At 41.1% G+C, this 22,371-nt stretch overlaps 1 protein-coding gene across 2 annotated transcripts; it reads left to right on the top strand.

Annotated features, from left to right (window-relative positions):
* The first annotated feature begins 50 nt into the window (after positions 1–50).
* Positions 51–4,581, top strand: LOC311503647 (uncharacterized protein). 2 transcript variants are annotated; one of them, XM_084566499.1, is made up of 3 exons: positions 51–2,300; positions 2,531–2,618; positions 3,036–4,581. In XM_084566499.1, exon 1 carries the CDS (start codon positions 111–113, stop codon positions 1,338–1,340), a length of 1,230 nt encoding a protein of 409 aa, XP_084422625.1. In that variant the 5' UTR covers positions 51–110; the 3' UTR covers positions 1,341–2,300; positions 2,531–2,618; positions 3,036–4,581. The 2 variants fall into 2 exon arrangements, with proteins under 2 accessions (XP_084422625.1, XP_084422624.1); XM_084566498.1 differs by having other exon boundaries at positions 51–2,618.
* The last annotated feature ends 17,790 nt before the right edge of the window (positions 4,582–22,371 follow it).

The raw sequence follows: 22,371 nt of genomic DNA, 5'->3' as shown, positions 1-22,371 counted from the left end.
AGGACACTGCTTGGTACGGTGCGGTCAGTGGATGTCTCAGAAAAAGCTTTGGGGTGCTTAATGCAATCAAGGCAATACTGAATGCCAATAAAGCCCAGCTTCAACAACATATGTGTGTGAATTTGCAAACCAATATTGATGGCCTACCACTTTTTAGGAGCTCGACAACACAACTATGGCCCATCCTTGGACACGTGCAGAACTTCCAGGGTGATCCCGTTGTTCTAGGGCTGTTCTGTGGCACCACAAAACCCAAGTCCATCCATGATTTCCTCGAGGACTTTGTCAACGAAATCATACAGTTGGAGGGTGGTTTTGATTTTGAGGGCCTGAGACTTACACTGAAGATCTCTTCAATGGTGTGCGATGCACCAGCTTGTGCATTTATAAAAAATATTAAAGGTCACACTGGTTACTTTGGCTGTGGCAAATGTACACAAGAGGGGGTGTTCACTGACAACAGGGTATGTTATCCCGAGATCAATGCCCCTCTGAGGACTGATGAGGACTTTGATCAGATGATTGATGAAGAACATCACCTTGGCCCATCTCCCTTGCGACAAACATCCCTGGGAATGGTGTCAGGATTTCCTCTGGACTATATGCACCTGATCTGCCTCGGTGTAATGCGGAAACTATTCATGTTGTGGCTGAAGGGTCCTCTCACCTGCCGACTTTCCTCTCAAAACATAGCCAAACTTTCCCAAAGACTGACAGATGCTAGAAGCCATGTCCCTCTCGAGTTTTCTCGGAGACCCAGGGCACTGCGAGAACTGGATCGCTGGAAGGCAACAGAATTCAGACAGTTTCTCTTATACACAGGACCTGTTCTTTTGAAAGACATTTTAAACAGTGCTATTTATCACAACTTCTTGTTGCTTTCTGTGGGGATCCACATTCTTACCAACTCCAGACTCCCAGAAGACTGTACAGAGTACGCAAATGCACTTCTGACGTCATTTGTGCAGCACTTTGGAGAACTCTATGGCAAAAAGTACATTTCATACAACGTCCACAATGTGATACACTTGGTGGAGGATGTGAAAAGGCATGGCGTGTTGGACAACTTCAGTACTTTCCAATACGAAACCTTTCTGCACAGGCTCAAGAGGCTTGTAAGAAAACCACAGTCACCACTCAGCCAAATCGTCAGACGACTGTCAGAGACCCCCCTGTGGCAAACCTGTAACAAAAACAGAGCATTCGAACTGAAAAAACAACACTTTTCTGGTCCCATACCTGAATCGTTTAGAGCAGAGGTCTTCAACAGGGGGTCCGCGACCCCTAGGGGGTCCGCGGAGGTACTGCAGGGGGGTCGCGAAAATGTTTTGATTGATTAGACATTTTTTTATATTCACCTCCACAATTTTTTTTAAACACACATGAAGTTCTTTTTAAATGTTATACAGCTTGGGGATTATGGGGAAAAGAATCAAGGCTCTAACTATTATATAACATATATTTATGGGCGATTTCCTGATAGTAGTGATCATAAACGGCAACAGAGTCAACCATCTTGATGTAAATAAACGATCTATGCTGCTGTGCCATACTATAGGACCGGTTTAATATAAAACACAATTTTATACAATATATATATATAAGTAGGGGGTCCCCGCTCCATCTCTCCATCAGATTGGGGGTCCTTGGCCTGGAAAACGTTGAAGACCCCTGGTTTAGAGGTTTAGAGGTAGCCCAGTTCAGTGAGGTTAGAACCAACCGCTTCACAATAAAGCTGGACCAGGCAAACAGATTTGTGTCCAGTGGGGGTTCTGTCGTGAGGGTTGACAACATCATCTCCTACAGAGGTGAAACGTTCATTGTATTTAGCAAACTGGCCGATCAAGGGTCATTCTTCGACTATCCACTACCATCAACAACCCTTGGCATTAGAGTTGTGGACTTAGTCTGTGAGCCAACCAACATGTGCGAAATCGAAGGCATCGACGAGAAGGTGTTCCTGGTGCCCTTTGAGGGGAAATTTGTTTCCATTCCCCTCTTACATTGAACCCCTCTTCTGTTTATTTTTATTTCTTTATATTTTGTCTGTGTTTTTCCATTTTCGGTTTGACTGTGGAATTTAAACCTGGTGTCCGTCAGGTCAGCAATGTACTCCCTGGTTGAGTTTGTGCAAGAGCAATCTACCGGTCCAGTTGCCAAGGAGTGGCTAGATGGTGCCTTTGCATGGTGGCCACCGTACAACAATAAAGCTGCGCTTCTCAGGAGCATAAAGGCCAGGGAGGCCCCACAGCCAGAGAAAGGATGGACACGGCACGAAGTTCGAGTCTTATATGAATCAGGTAATCTGAAAAACAAAATATACAGTTTGTAGAACACATAAAATCCAAATCTAGGAGCATAATTTATTAACATTACAGAAGCACTTCTTCAAAAAAACGCTTATTTATTTTGCTAACCCTAACCCTAACCCCTAACTACACATTTAGAACATCTCAGTCTGTGGGTTAGTAGGCAGTCCAATTACCAAACAGTGGAAATATGACTTTTTCATAGTATGTCCCCCCCACAGACATACTGGACAAGATTGTTCAGAAATGGACAACCTCTTGTGAGACGTCTGATTTAAATTCAGATATGGAGGGAGAGAAAAGAACGAGGTAGGTTGTCATTCTTACTTAAGAGTGAGAATTAAGTACCAGGGAAGCTTGCAGTCCACAACAGGATAGTTCTGTTTGACATTGATAGCCCTCCAAGATATGTGAATTTGTTCTCAGTACCACCAAATTCCATAATCATAGGGCACACATTCAAACACAAATACAGGGATGTATATAATAATGTTTAAGTAGTAAGTAGTCATTAGACTAATCTGTAAAACAGTTACATAGTGGTTTTATTTCAGATTTATCTAATTTGCAAAATGAATGTTGTGCACATACTAGAAATGTGCTGCCACTGAATTATAACATGTATTTTCATATAATACCATGTATCAGCATATAAATTAGGGTATTTGCCATACAACTGAAATGCTTTTCATATTGTCTGCTCAGTCCTATTGTTTAAACTTGCAGAAAAAGGACAAGGCCACATTGGTGGAAAGACGATGGGGATCAGGACAGTGATGACAATTTTTCAATGAAGAAAAAGGCCTTGATTCAGTTGCCATCACCTCCTACACCCCCAACCCCTCCAACACTGACAGCTATGGCCAAAAATAACAGTAAGTGGTATCTACTGCAATAGTTCCTAGTTCTTGACCACAAAACCAAAACAAAACCAATGTTTCGACCGCAATGCTCCTCGTCAGGGACGACGAATGTGTCACACCCTGAGAAGACCATCACGGTCGAAACATTGGTTTTGTTCATACAATCTTATTAAATCATTTTGCATCTAAGGCTACGAGCGTGCTACATACATTCTCCTCTCTTAATTTGTCTCACGTTTTGTGAGGACCTCATCTATGCCGGTGTGCACTCTCCTCCCCCCTAAGGACTGGCTGTTTCACACTGACCTGCAACCTTAGGCCTGTAAGACATGCATAAAAAAATATTTTTGATTGGGGTATTAATTGTCAATGTAGCAGAGACTCTAGAGGGACAAATTTCCCCTTCGTCAGACAGTAGTAGCGACCAAAAAAGAGAGAGAAGTCAAGACATGACAAAAATGAACTGCTGTCCATGCACTGATATCACAACCAACAACCATGTCTTTTGTAAAGTGATTTATGATTCATTATTTGTTCTTTACCTGTGATTAGTTCCAACATTAGTTTCAAAGCCACAGCTGACCAAGAAGAAAAGGCCTGCAGGAATGCAAAGCTCCAGTAAGTTTAAGTACACTCAAATCATCACACATATTGAATTTTATATTTTAAATACTCATAACAACATGGCATTTAATCATGTCACAGAAACAGCTGAAACTTCATAGTGACTCTTGAGCCAGAAAGTAAAACATTAAGAGCAACTCTACTATGTCTATTAGCAGGTTCAACTCTACCCAGGAAGAGGCAGGCTGTTCTCGGGACGACCCACAAAAGTAAGACACTTTGTGATTTTCGTGGCGTGGATTCCCATTTTAAGTGATCTGGGGTCTCATTTATAAAATTGTGCGTAGGATCATTACTAAAAATGTACGCACGCCCAAAAGCCAAGTTTTGCGTGCGCCCATTTTAATAGTCGACTAGTCACCGACTATTGAAACGATTAGTCGACTAATCGGATAATTATTAAACTTTTCTTAAATTTAGCACGAGGTTGCTGTAATTATGTGGCAAATGATAATAAACACAAGAAAGATGGGTACTTCAATAAGTTTTGGTACACAAGGTACATTTGGTAGACAAGACAAATAAACATAAGTTTGTCTTTTGTTTATTAAAGGTGCAGAAGGTAACATTAATAAAAGTAACTTCTTGTGATATTTCCTAAAACTGTCCCTATGCCCAGGCAGTAAGACACGAGACTTGTAATCTGTGAAAAAAAGCAGCTCCATTGGTCCCACCTACTGCCTCTACTGCGATTTGCAAGAATCCACCGCGAGACAAAACAACCAATCAGAGCCAGAGCAGCGTCTGACGGAGTGTCTGCCATCTGTCAATCACTCCTCACATACACGCTGCGACCCGCCCCACCCTCCGCTCATGCTGCCGGCTGCCGCTCTGTCAGAACAGCTCTGTGAGCAGCGACGGAGCAACAGCCACCCGCAAAGGAGAAACTGCCGATACTGCCGCTGCCAACAACAGCATATACGGCTAGGACAACAAAAAGTGCAACATAAAACCGTCACGGTTTTATCCACTAACCTCTTTCCTTCATCATTATACTTGACAGGGAAGCCAAAATGCTCCCATACAGGGGATTTAAATGATGCGGTGCGTTCAAGCTCCTCCGTTCCTTCGCTCGCCATGACCATGTGATCTGAGTAGTCACAACGGTCAGACACACCTGGATTAATCAGTTTGTCCAACAATAGGCGTGTTCGACTTCATGCAGATCTGTGCAGATCTGACTTGACGTGATGCATGCTGGGGTATTAACACAGAGCCCATTCCCCTTTTCCTCCAAACCATGCGTACGCATGGGTCAGAGTTAGGGCTGCGCATATTCTCCTGTCAAGTCTGTTTTTTATAGATCACAACCTTGGCGTGGAAAGTCACATACGCCACTTTCAGGCCCCATTTGGTGCGTACGCAATGGTTATAAATGAGACCCTGGCCCCCAGAACCTTTTAAAAGATGCTGCTTCACACCAATTATTTAATTGTATCTGTTGTACTTGAAAATAACAGATTCAGTAAAAATAATAGAAAATGTTAAGATTAAAACGAATAATAATTCAAATAACCACACATACAAGACCTATTCCAAGGTGACACAATTGTTAATTTTACGTAACAGATATAAAACAGGGTTTTTGTGTGAGGGGCTTGTTATAACGAAACTGATTTACACATCACTACCTGTATTAACAGCCCCTAGTCCACCTCGAAACAGGCAGACAGGGTTGACAACCAGGCCAACCTGCCAGGGTGAGACCACAATCAGTTCATAGTAGAAAAACTACATCCTTTTTGGTCAAATGATGCACAACTGCAATAATGGCAATAATTTGTGACAACTTTTCTCTTACAGATCTGAGTCAAACCCAAGACATCTTCCAAGGTGAGACGAGTTATTACAGAAAACAGAAAGGGTTATGGGTGAGGGATTTAACTGCTATGCTTCACTGCTTGACTTGTTATGACAAGCGTAATTTCAAACATCACTACCTGTATTAACAGCCGCTAGTCCACCCCGAGCCCGGCAGGAAGGGCCTGCACACAGGCCAACCTACCAGGGTGAGATCACAATGAGTTAATAGTAGAGGTTATGTCCTTTTTTTTGTCAAATGATGCACAGCTCTTTTGGCAATAATTTGTGACACCTTTTCTCTTACAGATCTGAGTCAAACCCAAGACCTCTTCCAAGGTGACACAAGAGTTATTACAGAAATTAACAAGGGTTATGTGTGAGGAAATAAACTGCTATAATTGTTAGGCTTGCTATGGCAAAACTGGTTTACACATCATTACCTGTATTAACAGCCGCTAGTCTAACTCCAGCCCGGCAGGAAGGGTCTGCACACAGGCCAACCTACCACAGTAAGACCACAATGACTTCATAGTAGAAATTAAATCCTCCATGGTCAAATGATGCACAACTCTTTTGGCAATAATGTGACAAGTTTTCCCTTATAGTTAAGTCAAATCATAGACCTTTTCAAAGGTGACACATCAAAAAGGGTTTTGTGTGCTGAACTCAACTGCTTTAATTGTGCGTAATTTTTCATCATTACCTTTTTTAATAGCCACCACTCCACCTCAAGACATGCAGGCAAAGTCCACACCCAGGCCACAATCAAGCTATCAGGGTAAGATCACAATGACTTCATTTAAATTAGGTAACATTGCCCCCTATCTATGCAAATTAACATCATTGCAAACCAGTTGCACACAAAGTCCAATTCACAAATGCCAACGCTAATATACCCACACACAATTATAGTGACAATATTTGCCTCTACAGAGAGGTGGTGCAAACTGAAGTGCATTTATAAGGGCTGTCACGCCAAACTTTGACATTAGCGCCTATCAACATTTTAATGAATACATACAGTAATGTTGTGAGAGAAAGTTTCAGACCCATACTTAAAAGTATGGGCTTAGCCTCATCTTAGATTAACCATGGGCGGCAGTAAAAATAAAATAAAATAAAATGGCGAAGGCAAAGGATCTTGCAGGATGTGGTCTGAAGCCTAAACATACCTTCAAAGTTCTGTAAAAGGGTTTGCTGCACATTTTACTTCATTGCTATTTAAAGGCTGTTCTTGAGATGGGCCCTTCGGTGCTTTTCAGTGTTTCCTTTTTCTCCCCCTCTTCAAATTATTTCACAGTCTGAAGGTTTGTGTCTTAAAAACCAACAAGGCTGACAGACTGGGGTATTAAATACCAAATATGTTTAGGAATGCACAATACAATGCATGCGTACATGCTCCCATCGGTCAAGACTTGTATCTTGTACATATGTATCTTACAATTAAGTTTTTTTTCCTCTCTGCTATTTGTCCTGCTTGTGGGGTCTTGGCACAAAGGCAGTAACTTTGTCACATGGATAAATGCAGTCAAACGTAAAAAGGTCCAATTACTTATTCACTGTATGGGCATGTTTGCACTGGAATATCAGTAGCACAGTATCTTTTGTGAATTGGATCTTAAAACAGGGTAATAGCAGGGGCAAATGATGCACAATTCCTGATTCCTGAATTGATGGATGCATTTCACTCTTTGTGAATTCACCCCTTTGTCAAAGGGTGCACAGCTCTTTTAGCAAAATTGTGTCGCACATTAGCCCATACGAATCTAAGTCAATCTCAGGACCCTTGTGTCCTCTAAGGTGACACAAGGGTTATTTTTTTGCAACAGAAATTAAAAAGGGTTATGACTCAACCATTATGTTTGATTGCTTGACTTGTTTGTGACTAAACTGATTTACACATAATTACCTGTATTACCAGCTCCTTTTCCACCTGGAGACAGGCAGGCAGGGTCGACATCCAGGTCAACCTGCCAGGGTAAGACCACAATCAGTTCATAGTAGAAATTAACTCATTTTTTAATCAAATGATGTACAACTGTTTTGGCAATAATGTTTGACACGCTTGACTGTAACAGGGATGCTAGATTGATGTGTTGCCAAAAATCATTAAAATATATTCCAGTCCAAAATATTCCAGTCCTTTTGTAACGGTGCATACCATGCTATAATTGACCGTCATTTTTTGTTTCAGGTTCTTCCTCAAGAGCCAGGGTCTGGCCAACTGGCCGGCTTGTCCCTGCACAATGCACACGTAAGATTTAAACGGGATAGTAAAATTCCTAGAATATTTCTGCAACAAAAAAAAAAATATATATATATATTATATGTATATATATTAATATTAATTTACCTTAATCACTCCATTACTGCTTTTGTTCAAACAGCTGTTGAAAGAGCTGTACTGGAAGCCCTCAGCGAGGTGCAGCTCCAGCTCCAGCACCTCACTGCCCTGGTCCAAAGCCTGCAGGCGGAGGGGAGGCCGCAGTTTGCCCCTGAAGGACCCCTGCCCCATGAGGACATTGACATTCAGCTTCCCCTCCAGTCCCTTGGAGAACTGGATGAACTTGAGGGGAAGTTGAATAACGCTGAAAACAAAAACAAGCTGGTAATGAAACTAACATGCGTCCTGTGTGTGTGTATATATAGTACTTGGTCAATCACAGACACACCTTACCATTCATCTGTAGGGAGGCACTGAGGCACAGAAGTATTTCTGGGAATCCATTCTGAAGGACAAAAATATCATTAATTGGATGTATAAGAATGTGATTAAATCTACACAACTTGCACACATTATTAATGCTGCGGCTTTGAGTAACAGACATCTAAGTACACCAGCTCTCATTCTGATCATCAAACTTTTTTTTTCTCTCACAGGTGTCAATGCTGTCTCTGAGCGGGGGGCAAACGCTTAAAAAAATGATATGGAGGGTATGCCAGAAAGTGTTTGCCCCCCATCTGGCTGTCCAGCTGAACTGGTGCGGCCGTGGACAGAAGAGAGGAGTGAAGAACTCCAGAGTCAGAGACCTCATAATATGTAAGTAGGACTGCCTACAAACACAATAAAAGACACAAGGCACAAGGTGACACATAAGTCATATTAAATCTTTATGTAGCTACATGTCTAATCAAGTTAAAGATTTTTACACTTTTAACACTGGCAGGCAGTTTGAGGTGACATGAAACCTGGGAGCCTTTTTTTGGTGCTGAGATCAAAATAAAGTTACTTGACAGCCAACTAACACACTAGCAAGTGATTCATATTGTTATAAAATGGAGCATGGCGTTAGTTATTAAGCGGGATGCGTCCGATTGTAACGTTTATCTATTTTATCCCAAATGTTTCCCAGACATGAACATATCCAAATCATGTGTCATTAGTAAAAATCAATAATTGTTATTTTTTTTTATTTTTTTTTTTTAATTTTCATGGAAAAGTGGTTGAAAAGTGTGTGACCGCTGGGATAATGTGTTGTGCAGTGAATTAAAGTATTTCTCCCATGTAGGCTAATCATCAAAATTATTTTATATTCCAGCAGAGTTATTAACATATATGCATGTGTATTAATAAAAATATTATAAGGACAATTGGGACAAATTGACACAATTTTCTACTAAATTTAAAATAATTACCTGTCTCTAGCAACGCAAGTAACCGTTAGAAAACAGTCCGCAGTCTTGACCAAGTAGCCTAGCCTACCTACCACGTGTTGTCAATCAGCAGGAAATTGCTTCCGTTGATTCTATAATTACAGCAAAACGAGGTTTAAAATACTAACATTTTGAAACTGTGCTCATCTGTGGGTTGCTGATGCATTACATTGCAATAAAAACTTACCTTAATATCCTTATATTTCCAGCATCAGCGCTGCGCAACGGAGCCCATCGTTGCTCTGAGGCAGAGGTCGAGAAGATCCTGCAGGAGTGGCTCCGTCTGGCCAATGACCGGCTCCACCCAAGGAGGCGTTAGTTTGTTTTTGTTTGTTTTTTTGCTGTTGTTCTTATAAATAAAAATAAATCGATGCACCTATCTATGTGTATTTGTCAGTTCTTTATATTATATATTATGAATAATAATAATAATAATAATAATAATAATAATAACAATAATAATATAGGCTAAGAGGCCTATTATTCATATTGCCATATTGGCAAAGGTTATATAAGGGCTCTGTAAAGCACAAATTACGTAGGCAATGTGTAGGATAGGCGGCGTAGACCCGTAGCATGAAGATCGCGCAGAGAGCGCTGGAACGTCGGCGGAGCAGCGGTAAGCGACGTCGTCGCGACGTCGTGTCAATGGGCAAACTATCTCTGTGCTACATAGCATCTACGTTTCCCCATGCGTCGCATTTACGGCGGCGCTACGTCGCTGTGCTGTGTGGGTGACCTGGAGACAGTAGTGGCCAATCAGAAAGGAGGGGGGTTGGGGGTCCGTCTATTCAGTGCCCGCCCACAAAGTGCCAAAACTCAGCAAAGGCGAGCGAGCAGAAGGCACAGAGAGAGACAGCGAGCGTATACAGAGAGACCGCGAGCGCGCACAGAGTCACGGCGAGCGCGTGTACAGAGACCGCGAGCGCGCAGAGAGTGACGGCGAGCGCATATACAGTGACCGCGAGCGCGTAGAGTGTGGCGGCGAGCGCGTGTACAGAGACAGCGAGCGCGTAGAGAGTGGTCTTTATGCGCGCTGATTATGGTTTTTATGCGCGCGGATTTTGGCACTAAATTGACGCCAACACTACAGCAGCAGGAGTTTATATATATTTAAAAAAACACACACACACACACACACATCACAGCTACAGCAGAAATTCTGTTACTTTTAAAAACTTCTGATATTTAAATCTGCATGGCAGTCAGAGCTTATAGACGTGTAATAATGTAAGGGTATTATATACACTGTTTTATATTATGTATTCTCCTGTAGGTCTAATGCAAATATGGTGCTTCATCTGGTGAAATAATACATACCGAAGACCGAACATTATGTGCCTGCATTTTTCCAGCCTGTGTTTGTGACCAAATGTCTGATTGTTAGACTGCCCCCCGGCACGCTCGCTGCAGAGCTCAACTGAACTGAGAAAGGAACGAATCAGTTCATGAACTGATTCTGTCCTTGGCACGGCACGTTCGCGGCTGAGCTCAACTGAACTGAGAAAGGAACGAATCAGTTCATGAAGTGATTCCATTCAGTACGTTCACTCAAAAGATTCGTTCAAACGAACGAATCATTCGCGACCGACGCAACACTAAGAAAGACAGGGCTGTAGTTAAGACTACCTTTGTCGAGTCCAAGACAAGTCCAAGACCAGGACTAGTCGAGACCAAGTCAAGACCGAGTCCAAAGAGGTTCGAGTCCAAGACAAGACCGAGTCCAAAGAGGTTCGAGTCCGAGTCAAGCCCGAGTCCAGGACAGAAAAAACAAGTCGTATGCATGATGACAGCGGTGGCGTAGGCCTACTAGGCCCGTTTTAGGGGGGCTTCAGCCCTAAAGTATTCTTAAGCCCCCCTAAATAGTTTGGTGTTGTTATATTAATTATTATTTTTTTTTATTTATTTTTTTTATACAAAAAATGCCAGCATATCAGTTTAAATAAATAATCATATAACCTGTCCTTAAGGACTTAAATGTGATCATATATCTGCCAGTTTCCCTTCACTTCGTAGTGTACCGTACAGAGAGCCCCTTTGGTACGTTATCAATCCATTCCACTTGTTCAGAACCCCCACATTACTGAAGATCCAGTCCACGTTTTCCCTGCGACCTTGCGGCTCGGTACCCGCAGCCACATAGAGCCGAACAGAACATGAATGGATGGATGGATGAGCAAATGTTTAGAAGAACGTTTTTCAAGTATTCATCACTGTTGGTAGTAACAGTTAGTTAGCTCCAGCCCCCAGCTAACAGCAGAAAGTCCCATGTAATTAATGAAATGCTCCATGTTTGGCAAATAAAAACCTGGCTTACACACTACAGACAATCTCTGCGCACGTCTTTGTTGTTTTGGCTCAAAAGTTACATTCCAGCTGTAAAAGAACGCTGCTACTTAGCTAGCTAGCTATAGCTAGTTAGTCTGAAATCCCCTGTGAAGGTCCTGGTTGTTTATAGAGTTCAGTGTGACTCTCTTTACCATATCTTTGGGGTGACTTCCTTCTGGAGCATCAGCTGTGTTTCTCACTTTACGCATGAATGCACACTGTGAAACAGGAGCTGAGCTCATTCACGTATGATTATCACCAGTAGATAATAATAATAATAATAATAATAATAATTAGACTAATAATAATCACTCCACCAGCCTTATTGGCCTGTAGGAGTCAGGGCAGAGGAGCACAGTGAGTGAGATGGGAGAGACCTCCACTGGAAAGGTGAGTCTAAAGGATTTCACAGAATAGAGTCATCTGTGATGCAGACAGTCTTGGAATTGTATGGAACTCAACTTGAATATGAAATAAACATTTCAGTCAAGGTGCACCATATACGACTTATTTAACTTGAGCTTTTATTTGAGAGTAATAATTCAAAAGTGGAGAAAGCCAAGTTATATAAACACACACACATATGTGTAAACCAGATTAGCCTGACCCAAAAATTACTTTAATTCAAGTAAGTAATATTTTTCAAGGCTTGAAATTACAACCATTTTAGTCACATATGTGCCCAAAATGTAATCTGTGTGACTTCAAAATATTTGGGAGCAAACAATTATTGTTTCTGAGCGAAAGTCATGGCATTAGCCTCTATGTTGATCAGTTATTAATACAATTCATTGTGTATCTTGAACGGTCAAAAAGGTAAAAACAGACGGCATTCTTTGATGCTTCCACCCACCAAGTAACTTGCAATTATAGCCATTTGTTTTCTTGTTAATGCTGTACACATTCTGCTACTGTGCAAACCTTTGTTTATTGTCATACTGTATTAAACCAGTTGTTACCAGGTGAGCTCACTGACATTGTACTGACAAACCTGGCAATTCCACAGTGAAAACTGGGAGATTTATTATGAGAAACTTAACTGTTCATTCTGTGTTTAATTACAACACATGAGGAGCAGAATTCATCATGTTTCTACCCAGATGAGTCAAGTTCTATCCAGAACTCAACTAATCTGCTTCATCAGAGCTGTGTGAGTGGTCGTTTGATTTAAAGTAACAGCAGCACGTGGTTCATTTTCTAGAAAGAAGAAAAAAAGGAGGATACTGGAAGATAAAACATTACTCATGAACTGAATGTTTCAGACTGTCATTTAATCCTTCAGTCCATAGGTTAATTTGTCCTCTTTTTGTTTACATTCGTCCATTGGAGATGAATTTCTAAAGCTCACAATCATTTAATAGTCACTTATCAGGTCCTGGCAAGATTTACGCCCTGGGCGAACCATCCCTTTGATCTTTTACTTTGATCCATGATGAAGATTACCTTTTGCCAACACCGTCTGTTCACCCGTCAATCAACCGGAGTTACGCAAGTCACGTAGATGACTGCACAGATTTTTTTATTTATTTATTTATTTTTGTCATTTTTCACATAACCCAATTAATTACATGTAGGTATATGGGTCTATGTTAATTTTAGGAATGAAATACAATTTATTTGAAGCAGTTTGTGTTGTGTGGCCTGGGATCAGTCTATCCCTCACCCCCCTCCCCCTTGCCTCTTCTGACACACACACAACCTGTATGACTCTCGGCAGCAAGTTGACGCGACAATGAGGGCAACCCAGTGCCCACTCCACTAACTTGACATGGAAATGAGCGGTAGTCTAGACCAGGGGTTCCCAAACTTTTCCATGCCAAGGCCCCCCAAACAGCATTAGCTTCTGGCCGGGGACCCCCTTTGCAAACCTAAAGACAATGCTACAAAATATGTAAAGAAACGTCATCTTTTATAATGTTTTTTCTTACTTTTATTCACTATTCAATAACTATTACATTTGTTTAGCATAAGTGCTGCCTCATATTTTCTGATTTTAGTTGGCCAGGAGTTCTTAGGTTTTTTTTTGCAGCAGTGTCCTCCACAACAGGGCTGTTGGTCTGTTCTTTCAGTCTCTTTCTTGTCAAAAACCTGTCCATTTTGTGCTAGCTACACGCTAGCTTTAGGAGCAAAGCATCTTGATAAATGGTGCCACCGCCAGGTCTATACATATTATAAGGTCATGAATGATGTTTTGACTGGCAGGGAATCAGAAAGATGAGCATGGCAAATATAACATTTCGATATGATATATTATTAATAACTATGTTTGTCAAGTTCTGTGTGTTTTTGTGACCACAACTCTGCCCAAACTTGAAAAACTGCTTGATCAATCTTGAAGAGATGCAAAGGACAACTCAATTCTTCTTATTTTCCATTTATTTTCTTAACGATAGGTTGAGTTGATGTTTTCAGTTGAATAAATGATGGATTTGAAAATAATAAACAGAATAGAATAGGTTGATAACCTTCAAGAAACAGAAAAAAAAACATTAATTTAGTTTCAAATAAATAACAGTAAATGTTTTCTTTCAAAGGTATCCTTAAACAAACTTTACACTCCTCTTAAACAAAAGTAATTTAAGTTAACTTAGGGTCTCAAACAGCTACATAAGGTCATCATCACTTAATTAAATTCACCAATATTCATAGCATAGCAAAGAGCATAGCATAACAAACTGTAATAATAATAATAATAATTCACTCCAGAAGCACGACTTCATTACACCAATCAATCAAACAAAGCTGTTCATTCCATACCAGTTGCGTCTTCTGGATTGATCAGGAGTTGTGGTCTTTTCTTCAGGTAAGTGAGGAGTTTAACAACAAACAAAGTGGTCTTGACTTCCAAGAGCTAGTGAGGAGGTTAGCAGCATCCAAACATTTCATGCCATGCTTTTCCAGTTGGTGCGCAGGCAAATATGGTCCCTATAAGACTTCCTGTTGAGAGCACCTGTTGAGTTCCTGTGTGTGGTTGCCCTCTACAGGTTTGGAGTGCAGATTCCCCTCTGCTCTTGAGATGAATTGTGATCTGACATGACAATGTTTTATGATAATGATTAAAAAAATAGATTATATTTTATAATAATGATTAATAAAATTATCAGATTATATTTTATAATAATGATTAATAAAATAATTAGATTATATTTATAATAATGGTTAAACATAAATCAATTATATTTTTTTCATTTTTCTAATTTTTTTTTCTTATCTTCCCTCCAATTGTCTGAGGCCCCCCTAGCGCCCCTCTTTGAAAACCACTGGTCTAGAAAACTGGTGAGTTTTGTTTTGAGGTTTTTTTGGGGTTTTTTTGAGGGCACCTGTACACCCTCACATAGATTGCGCCCTGGGCGGTCGCCCACATTGCCCATAGCAAAAACCGGCCCTGAGGACAGATCAGTTTGATCAGAGTCTCCTTTAGGATGAAGCGGAGAGGTGTTGTTGTCTTGTTGGTTGCTTCCAAATGTGACCACTTCATCATTTGAAGCCACTGTTTGACCTCCACCTTCTCTACGACTGTTAAATGACAAAAGAAGAAAATCAGCATCAAAAACATATCTTGATGATAAAGACCAACTTCATCATCCATCTTCTGTAACCACTTGTCCAGTGAAGGGTCACGGGGGGGCTGGAGCCTATCCCAGCTGTCATTGGGTGAGAGGTGGGGGACAGCCTGGACAGGTCTCCAGTCTATCACAGGGCTAACACAGAGAGACAGACAACCATTCACACTCACACCTACGGCCAATTTAGAATCACCAATGAACCTAACCAGCATGTCTTTGGATGGTGGGAGGAAGCTGGAGTACCTGGAGAGAACCCACACAGACACAGGGAGAACATGCAAACTCCATACAGAATGGACTCAAACCAATGCTGTGAGGCATCAGTGCTAACCACTACTCCACTGTGCTGTCCCTCAAGACCAACTTCTACAGATCAAATGAAACCATCACATCAATAATGATTCCTTCCTGTGTTTTTCTGGTTTCTCCTCATTTCAGTGAGTTGAATGTTTTCAGATCATGGATGTAGTTGAACTCTGCTTCCAGTCAGTCTGACACTCACACTGTGACTGAAATCATCTTTGTGTCTGAGACAGTGGTTCATTGAAAGCTGGAGTTCAACTGAGAGGAAAGGGTTCACTGATTTATTCATTCACTAAACTACAGCAGATCATTAGATCATCACTGGAGGAAACACATATTAGAACATTATAGAACATTAGATATAACTTCATGATAACAATATTCTCCTTTAACATGTTAACTTTTATACTGTAATTCATTCAGAGCAGAATTTTTTTAGAGATTTATTCATGTAGTGGACTGTCACGTGTTTGTTTCTTGTCGACAGAAAGAGAAATGTTTAGAAGACACATCATCAATACAAACAACAAGACAATTAATTGATGCAGAATGTCGTTTTACCTTTTGATGTTTTCAAAGCATATGATGACTACTGCTACTGCTGCTACTGCTGCTGCTACTGCTGCTGCTCCTACTACAGCTCTTACTGCAGCTCCTACTACTGCTGCTCCTACTGCTGCTCCTACTGCTGCTGCTCCTACTACAGCTCTTACTGCAGCTCCTACTACTGCTGCTCCTACTGCTGCTCCTACTTTTGCTCCTGTTGCTGCTCCTGCTACAGCTCCTACTACTGCTGTTATTACTGCTGCTCCTACTGCTGCTCCTACTACTGCTCCTACTACTGCTCCTACTGCTGCTCTAATTGCTGCTCTAATTGCTGCTCTAATTGCTGCTTCTATTGCTGCTCCTATTGCTGCTGCCATTGCTGCTGCTGCTCCTGCTTTTGTTCCTTCTTTTATTCCTGCTGCTGCTCCTGCTTTTGCTCCTACTTCTGCTCCTGCTTTTGCTCCTGCTTTTGCTCCTACTACAGCTCCTACTACAGCTCCTACTCCTGCTGTTAGTACTACTGTTACTACTGCTGCTCCTGCTACAGCTCCCGCTGCTGCTGCTGCTACTACTGCTCCTGCCTTTACTTTTGCTGACACTTCTGCTGCTTTTGCTATGAAGACAAAGACTTCTCTGATGGTGACTCCAAGAAAGCCTGCTCTGATGATGATGATGATGATGATGACTTCAACAAAGACTGCTATGATGATGTTGATGCTTCCATCAATGACTGGATTATCTGAAAAAGAAAAACAGTTCATTAAACTATCTCTGGATGCCTCATGATAGTTTTTATCATACAGATATTACAAAAACAGACAGTCTTAGTTCATGAGGTCCTAACTTTGCTACTTTAACTTTTATCCTTTCAAAGGTGTCAGTTATTGCATCACAGCACATACATTACATTTAAAATAAACCATCAAAAACATGTTTTTGTATCTAACTTTTCTTATTTGCTTGTGTTTTCTGTATTATTGATTGTCTCTCATACCTGTTACTTCCAGGTTGATGATTGACTCCTTGGTTCCATTGGTGGTCCTTGTGTAGCACTGGTATTCTCCTTTGTCCTGAACCTTCACTCCTGTCAGCTGCAGTGAGGCATCTCCTCTGGAGATCTGCTCCTTGAACAGTGATGTCCTGCCTCTGAAGTTCTGGTCCTGGTCTCCAAGCTGGTCTTGGTTCTTGGAAAATGAGTGGACACGAGGGAATCCTTCTGTCAGATGAATCCAGTGGATGACTACTTCAGGGTGTTCCTGGAAACTGCACGGTAAGATGCATGTTTCCATGACAACACAGGACACCTCAGTATCTGAAACATCAAGTAAAATGTATCACTGAGCCAATTGATGTGTTTTTTAAAACTACAAGCAGCTGCATATGAAGTCATGTGTCATGGGAACCTGCTCTGAAACACAACGGTCACCAGCGTAGAAAATGTGGAACTGGTTAAATTATTCCAAAACACTGGTTTATACACAGCCCGGCCAACAAAAGAAAAAGTCGCCACCGGGAAAAAAAAGGTCACACACTCTAATATTTTGTTGGACCACCTTTAGATTTGATTACAGCACACATTCACTGTGGCATTGTCTCCAATATCACCAGATTTATTTCCATCCAGTGTTGCATTCATTTTTCACCAAGATCTTGTATTGATGATGGGAGACTCTGACCACTGCACAAAGCCTTCTCCAGCACATCCCAAAGATTCTCAATGGGGTTAAGGTCTGGACTCTGTGGTGGCCAATCCATGTGTGAAAATGATGTCTCATGCTCCCTGAACCACTCTTTCACAATTTGAGCCCCATGAATCCTGTCATTGTCATCTTGGAATATGCCCATGAACATCAGGGAAGAAAAAATCCATTGATGGAATAACCTGGTCATTCAGTATATTCAGGTAGTCAGCTGACCTCATTCTTTGGACACATAATGTTGCTGAACCTAGACCTGAGCAACTGCAGCAACCCCAGATCATAGCACTGCCCCCACAGGCTTGTATAGTAGGCACTAGGCATGATGGGTACATCACTTAATTTGCCCCTCTTCTTACCCTGATGCATGCGATGGTTCCCCACTATCCTTCCAGTTTTTAATAATGCGTTGGACAGTTTTTAACCCAATTTTAGTAGTTTCTTCAGTCTCCTTAGATGTTTTCTCTGCTTGATCTCTGCTCAAACAGACTAACATCTTATCCACAACCACAGGATGTGTCTTTAGACATGGTTGTTTAAGAAATGAGAAGCTACTCATTGCATTAGTAGGGGTTAAATAACTTGTTGCCAGTTGAAAGATAATAGTCCATGCAGTAATTATCCAAAAGGAGGCTCGTACCCATTTGCTTAGTTAAATCCAGGTGGCAACTTTTTTTGGCCAGGGAGTGTATCTCTGATTTGTTATATTGCATTGATTCAGTCCTGGACTTTCCTATCGTTCCCTGTAACTTGAATGCCACACATGCCACCTATTCCAATTTCCCAATCAGCACCTATGTATTTATACCTTCAACTTGGCCTCAGTTCTCTTCTAACAGCCACTCATGTCATGTGTATTATGTTATGAAGCCAGCTCATTCCTGTCTTCTCTTGACTTCCTGGAAGCCTGACAGCTTTTGTTTTGTAAGAACTAACTCCAGTCTGGTGGATTCTGGATCAGCTAACTGTTTAGAACTGAGACTGTAACAGCAGATCATAGAATTCTTGATGTTTGTGTGTATTCCTGGTACACTGAACAAAAATATAAATGCAACACTTTTGTTTTTGCTCCCATTTTTCATGAGATGAACTCAAAGATCTAAAACATTTTCTATATACACAAAATAACCATTTCTCTCAAATATTGTTCACAAATCTGTCTAAATCTGTGATAGTGAGCACTTCTCTTTTGCCGAGATAATCCATCCCACCTCACAGGTGTAGCATACCAGGATGCTGATTAGACAGCATGAATATTGCACAGGTGTGCCTTAGGCTGGCCACAATAAAAGGCCACTCTGAAATGTTCAGTTGTATCACACAGCACAATGCCACAGATGTCGCAAGTGTTGAGGGAGCGTGCAATTGGCATGCTGACAGCAGGAATGTCCACCAGAGCTGTTGCCCGTGAATTGAATGTTCATTTCTCTACCATAAGCCGTCTCCAAAGGCGTTTCAGAGAATTTGGCAGTACATCCAACCGGCCTCACAACCGCAGACCACGTGTAACCACACCAGCCCAGGACCTCCACATCCAGCATGTTCACCTCCAAGATCGTCTGAGACCAGCCACTCGGACATCTGCTGCAACAATCGGTTTGCATAACCAAAGAATTTCTTCACAAACTGTCAGAAACCATCTCAGGGAAGCTCATCTGCATGCTTGTCGTCCTCATCGGGGTCTCGACCTGACTCCAGTTCGTCGTCGTAACCGACTTGAGTGGGCAAATGCTCACATTCGATGGCGTCTGGCACGTTGGAGAGGTGTCCTCTTCACGGATGAATCCCGGTCTTCACTGTTCAGGGCTGATGGCAGACAGCGTGTGAGGCGTCGTGTGGGTGAGCAGTTTTATGATGTCAATGTTGTGGATCGAGTGGCCCATGGTGGCGGTGGGGTTATGGTATGGGCAGGCGTATGTTATGGACGACAGACACAGGTGCATTTTATTGATGGCATTGTGAATGCACAGAGATACTGTGACGAGATCCTGAGGCCCATTCATCCACGACCATCACCTCATGTTGCAGCATGATGATGCACGGCCCCATGTTGCAAGGATCTGTACACAATTCCTGGAAGCTGAAAACATCCCAGTTCTTGCATGGCCAGCATACTCACCGGACATGTCACCCATTGAGCATGTTTGGGATGCTCTGGATCGGCGTATACGACAGCGTGTTCCAGTTCCTGCCAATATCCAGCAACTTCGCACAGCTATTGAAGAGGAGTGGACCAACATTCCACGGGCCACAATCAACAACCTGATCAACTCTATGCGAAGGAGATGTGTTGCACTGCTTGAGCCAAATGGTGGTCACACCAGATACTGACTGGTTTTCTGACACCCCCCTCCCCCAGTAAAACAAAACTGCATGTTTCAGAGTGGCCTTTTATTGTGGCCAGCCTAAGGCACACCTGTGCAATATTCATGCTGTCTAATCAGCATCCTGGTATGCTACACCTGTGAGGTGGGATGGATTATCTCGGCAAAAGAGAAGTGCTCACTATCACAGATTTAGACAGATTTGTGAACAATATTTGAGAGAAATGGTTATTTTGTGTATATAGAAAATGTTTTAGATCTTTGAGTTCAGCTAATGAAAAATGGGAGCAAAAACAAAAGTGTTGCGTTTATAGCTTTTGTTCAGTGTAGATAATGGACTGTGGTCCAAATCAGTCCTTTCAACAGAACACATTGATGACAAAAATTATGTTTTTTTTTTTTTTTGTTTTTTTTTATTTGATACCCAAAAAAGGTTCAAAAAGGGCAACAGGACTTGTAGATTTTTAGACCAGTTGCCTTTTTTGAACTTTTTTTGGATATACCATGACCTGGATGACTGAGAACCTTCACAGACATTTTTATTTGATAGTTTTGTTAAAGCGTTTACATGTTGTTCTTTATGAAACTAGTAAAGCTGTATGAGTGTAAATGTCTGATCATTGTGACATTACTTTTGTATACTTCATATGTACATTTAGACTGAATATAATCTTGTAACAGAAGGTCCCGGGTTTGAATCCATGAGCCATCTGGACCTCTCTGTGTGGAGTTTGCATGTTCTCCCTGTGTCTGCGTGGGTTCTCTCCAGGTTCTCCAGCTTCCTCCCACCATCCAAAGACATGCTGGTTAGGTTCATTGGTGATTCTAAATTGGCCGTAGGTGTGAGTGTGAATGGTTGTCTGTCTCTCTGTGTTAGCCCTGTGATAGACTGGAGACCCCTCACAGGAACAAGTGATTACAGAAGATGAATGAATGAATAATCTTGTAACATTTAATACTCTTATCTTCAAACACAAGGAAACAGCAATGGTTGCTCTCCCATTCAGTCATTATTGAAGCCGCCACAGTTTATAGATAACAGATATTTAAAGAACCATTAAGTGAAACAAATTCTAATATGATTATAAACATTTATGACAAATATTAATTAAATTAGCTGCTGTTACTGTGTAAAGTTTACACTGTAAACCTTGATTTGCTCATAAGAACCCTTCTAGTCTGGCATTAGTTGTCACTCCTGTTGGATTCTGCAGTTTCTGATTTCTTTATTATCTTTAAACACATCACCTTATTTTCCTCCAACACAAAAGAGCAATGAGGACTACTGTCACTGTAAATAAACTGACGTAATAAGAAGACTTGTGTTCTACCATCACACATTGATTCACAAAGAAAGTGGAAGTTATCCAAAGTGACAGAACATTATAGACCTGATAAATGTCTACATCATCATGTTGTATGTTTATCAGTCAGGGACACAAAGATCCTAGAAGCTTGTCAATAACCACATTTAGACTACAACAGTCAAGAAAATCTACTGTACACCCAAAGAAAACAGTTCTTTTAGCTTTAGTCTGTCCAGCAGTTCTAGGTTTTACCAAAAAGACTTTCAGGATGAGGTTTTAAAGTTTATTAAGTCTGGTTAACCACCCCTCCTTACCATCAGCTAATTCCTGTATTTCCACATTCCGCTGTCAATCAAATGGTCCTGATATGTAACAGGGCTATGGTACCTGGATATTCAGACTACTGATCTCTACAGAGTCTGTGTTTTCTCGTTTTAACATCTACATGACTCGATCTTATTCCAACTTATGCTGATACATCAAATGTTTGTTTTAAAGAGATGTCTTGTTTTATGAAATAATGAGGACATTTTAAATGAGAATAAATGTGATCTCCACACTCACCTCCTCTGACAAGAATCATCATCCACAGGAAAGTCACCAGAGACACGGAGCAGCTGATCCTGATCATCCTCATGTTAGATTTAATAAAAGTACAACGATGAAGCAATGGACTGAAGCAGAGAGAAGAAGCTTGGGCTCCTCGTTGGTGGTGTTTATCTATGCAGTGTCATATTACAACTGAGTGAAAAGCAGGAAGTTACTTCTTATTGAATGTGAAAATGAAAGTGAGTCAGCACCAATACACTCACTGTATAAGTCACATTAGTTAGAAACATTTCTAATGTCAATATTTATTTGGTAGCAGTGGCACACAGTAACCAAATACATTTACTCATGTACTATTGAAGTACATTTTACAGTACAGCTCCATCAGTACTGTTTTAGCAATTCCATTTTATTCTACTTTATTCTTTTTACTTGAAACCTGACAGCTTTATTTATTTTTCAGATTCTTAAATATAAATAAAGGAGAATGATCTTGAA

This window comes from Chelon labrosus (genome assembly GCF_963514085.1).
Source record: "Chelon labrosus genome assembly, chromosome: 18".
Classification (NCBI taxonomy): Eukaryota; Metazoa; Chordata; class Actinopteri; order Mugiliformes; family Mugilidae; genus Chelon; species Chelon labrosus.
Note: the sequence above shows the minus strand (reverse complement) of the source record. Positions and strands in the feature narration are given on the sequence as shown.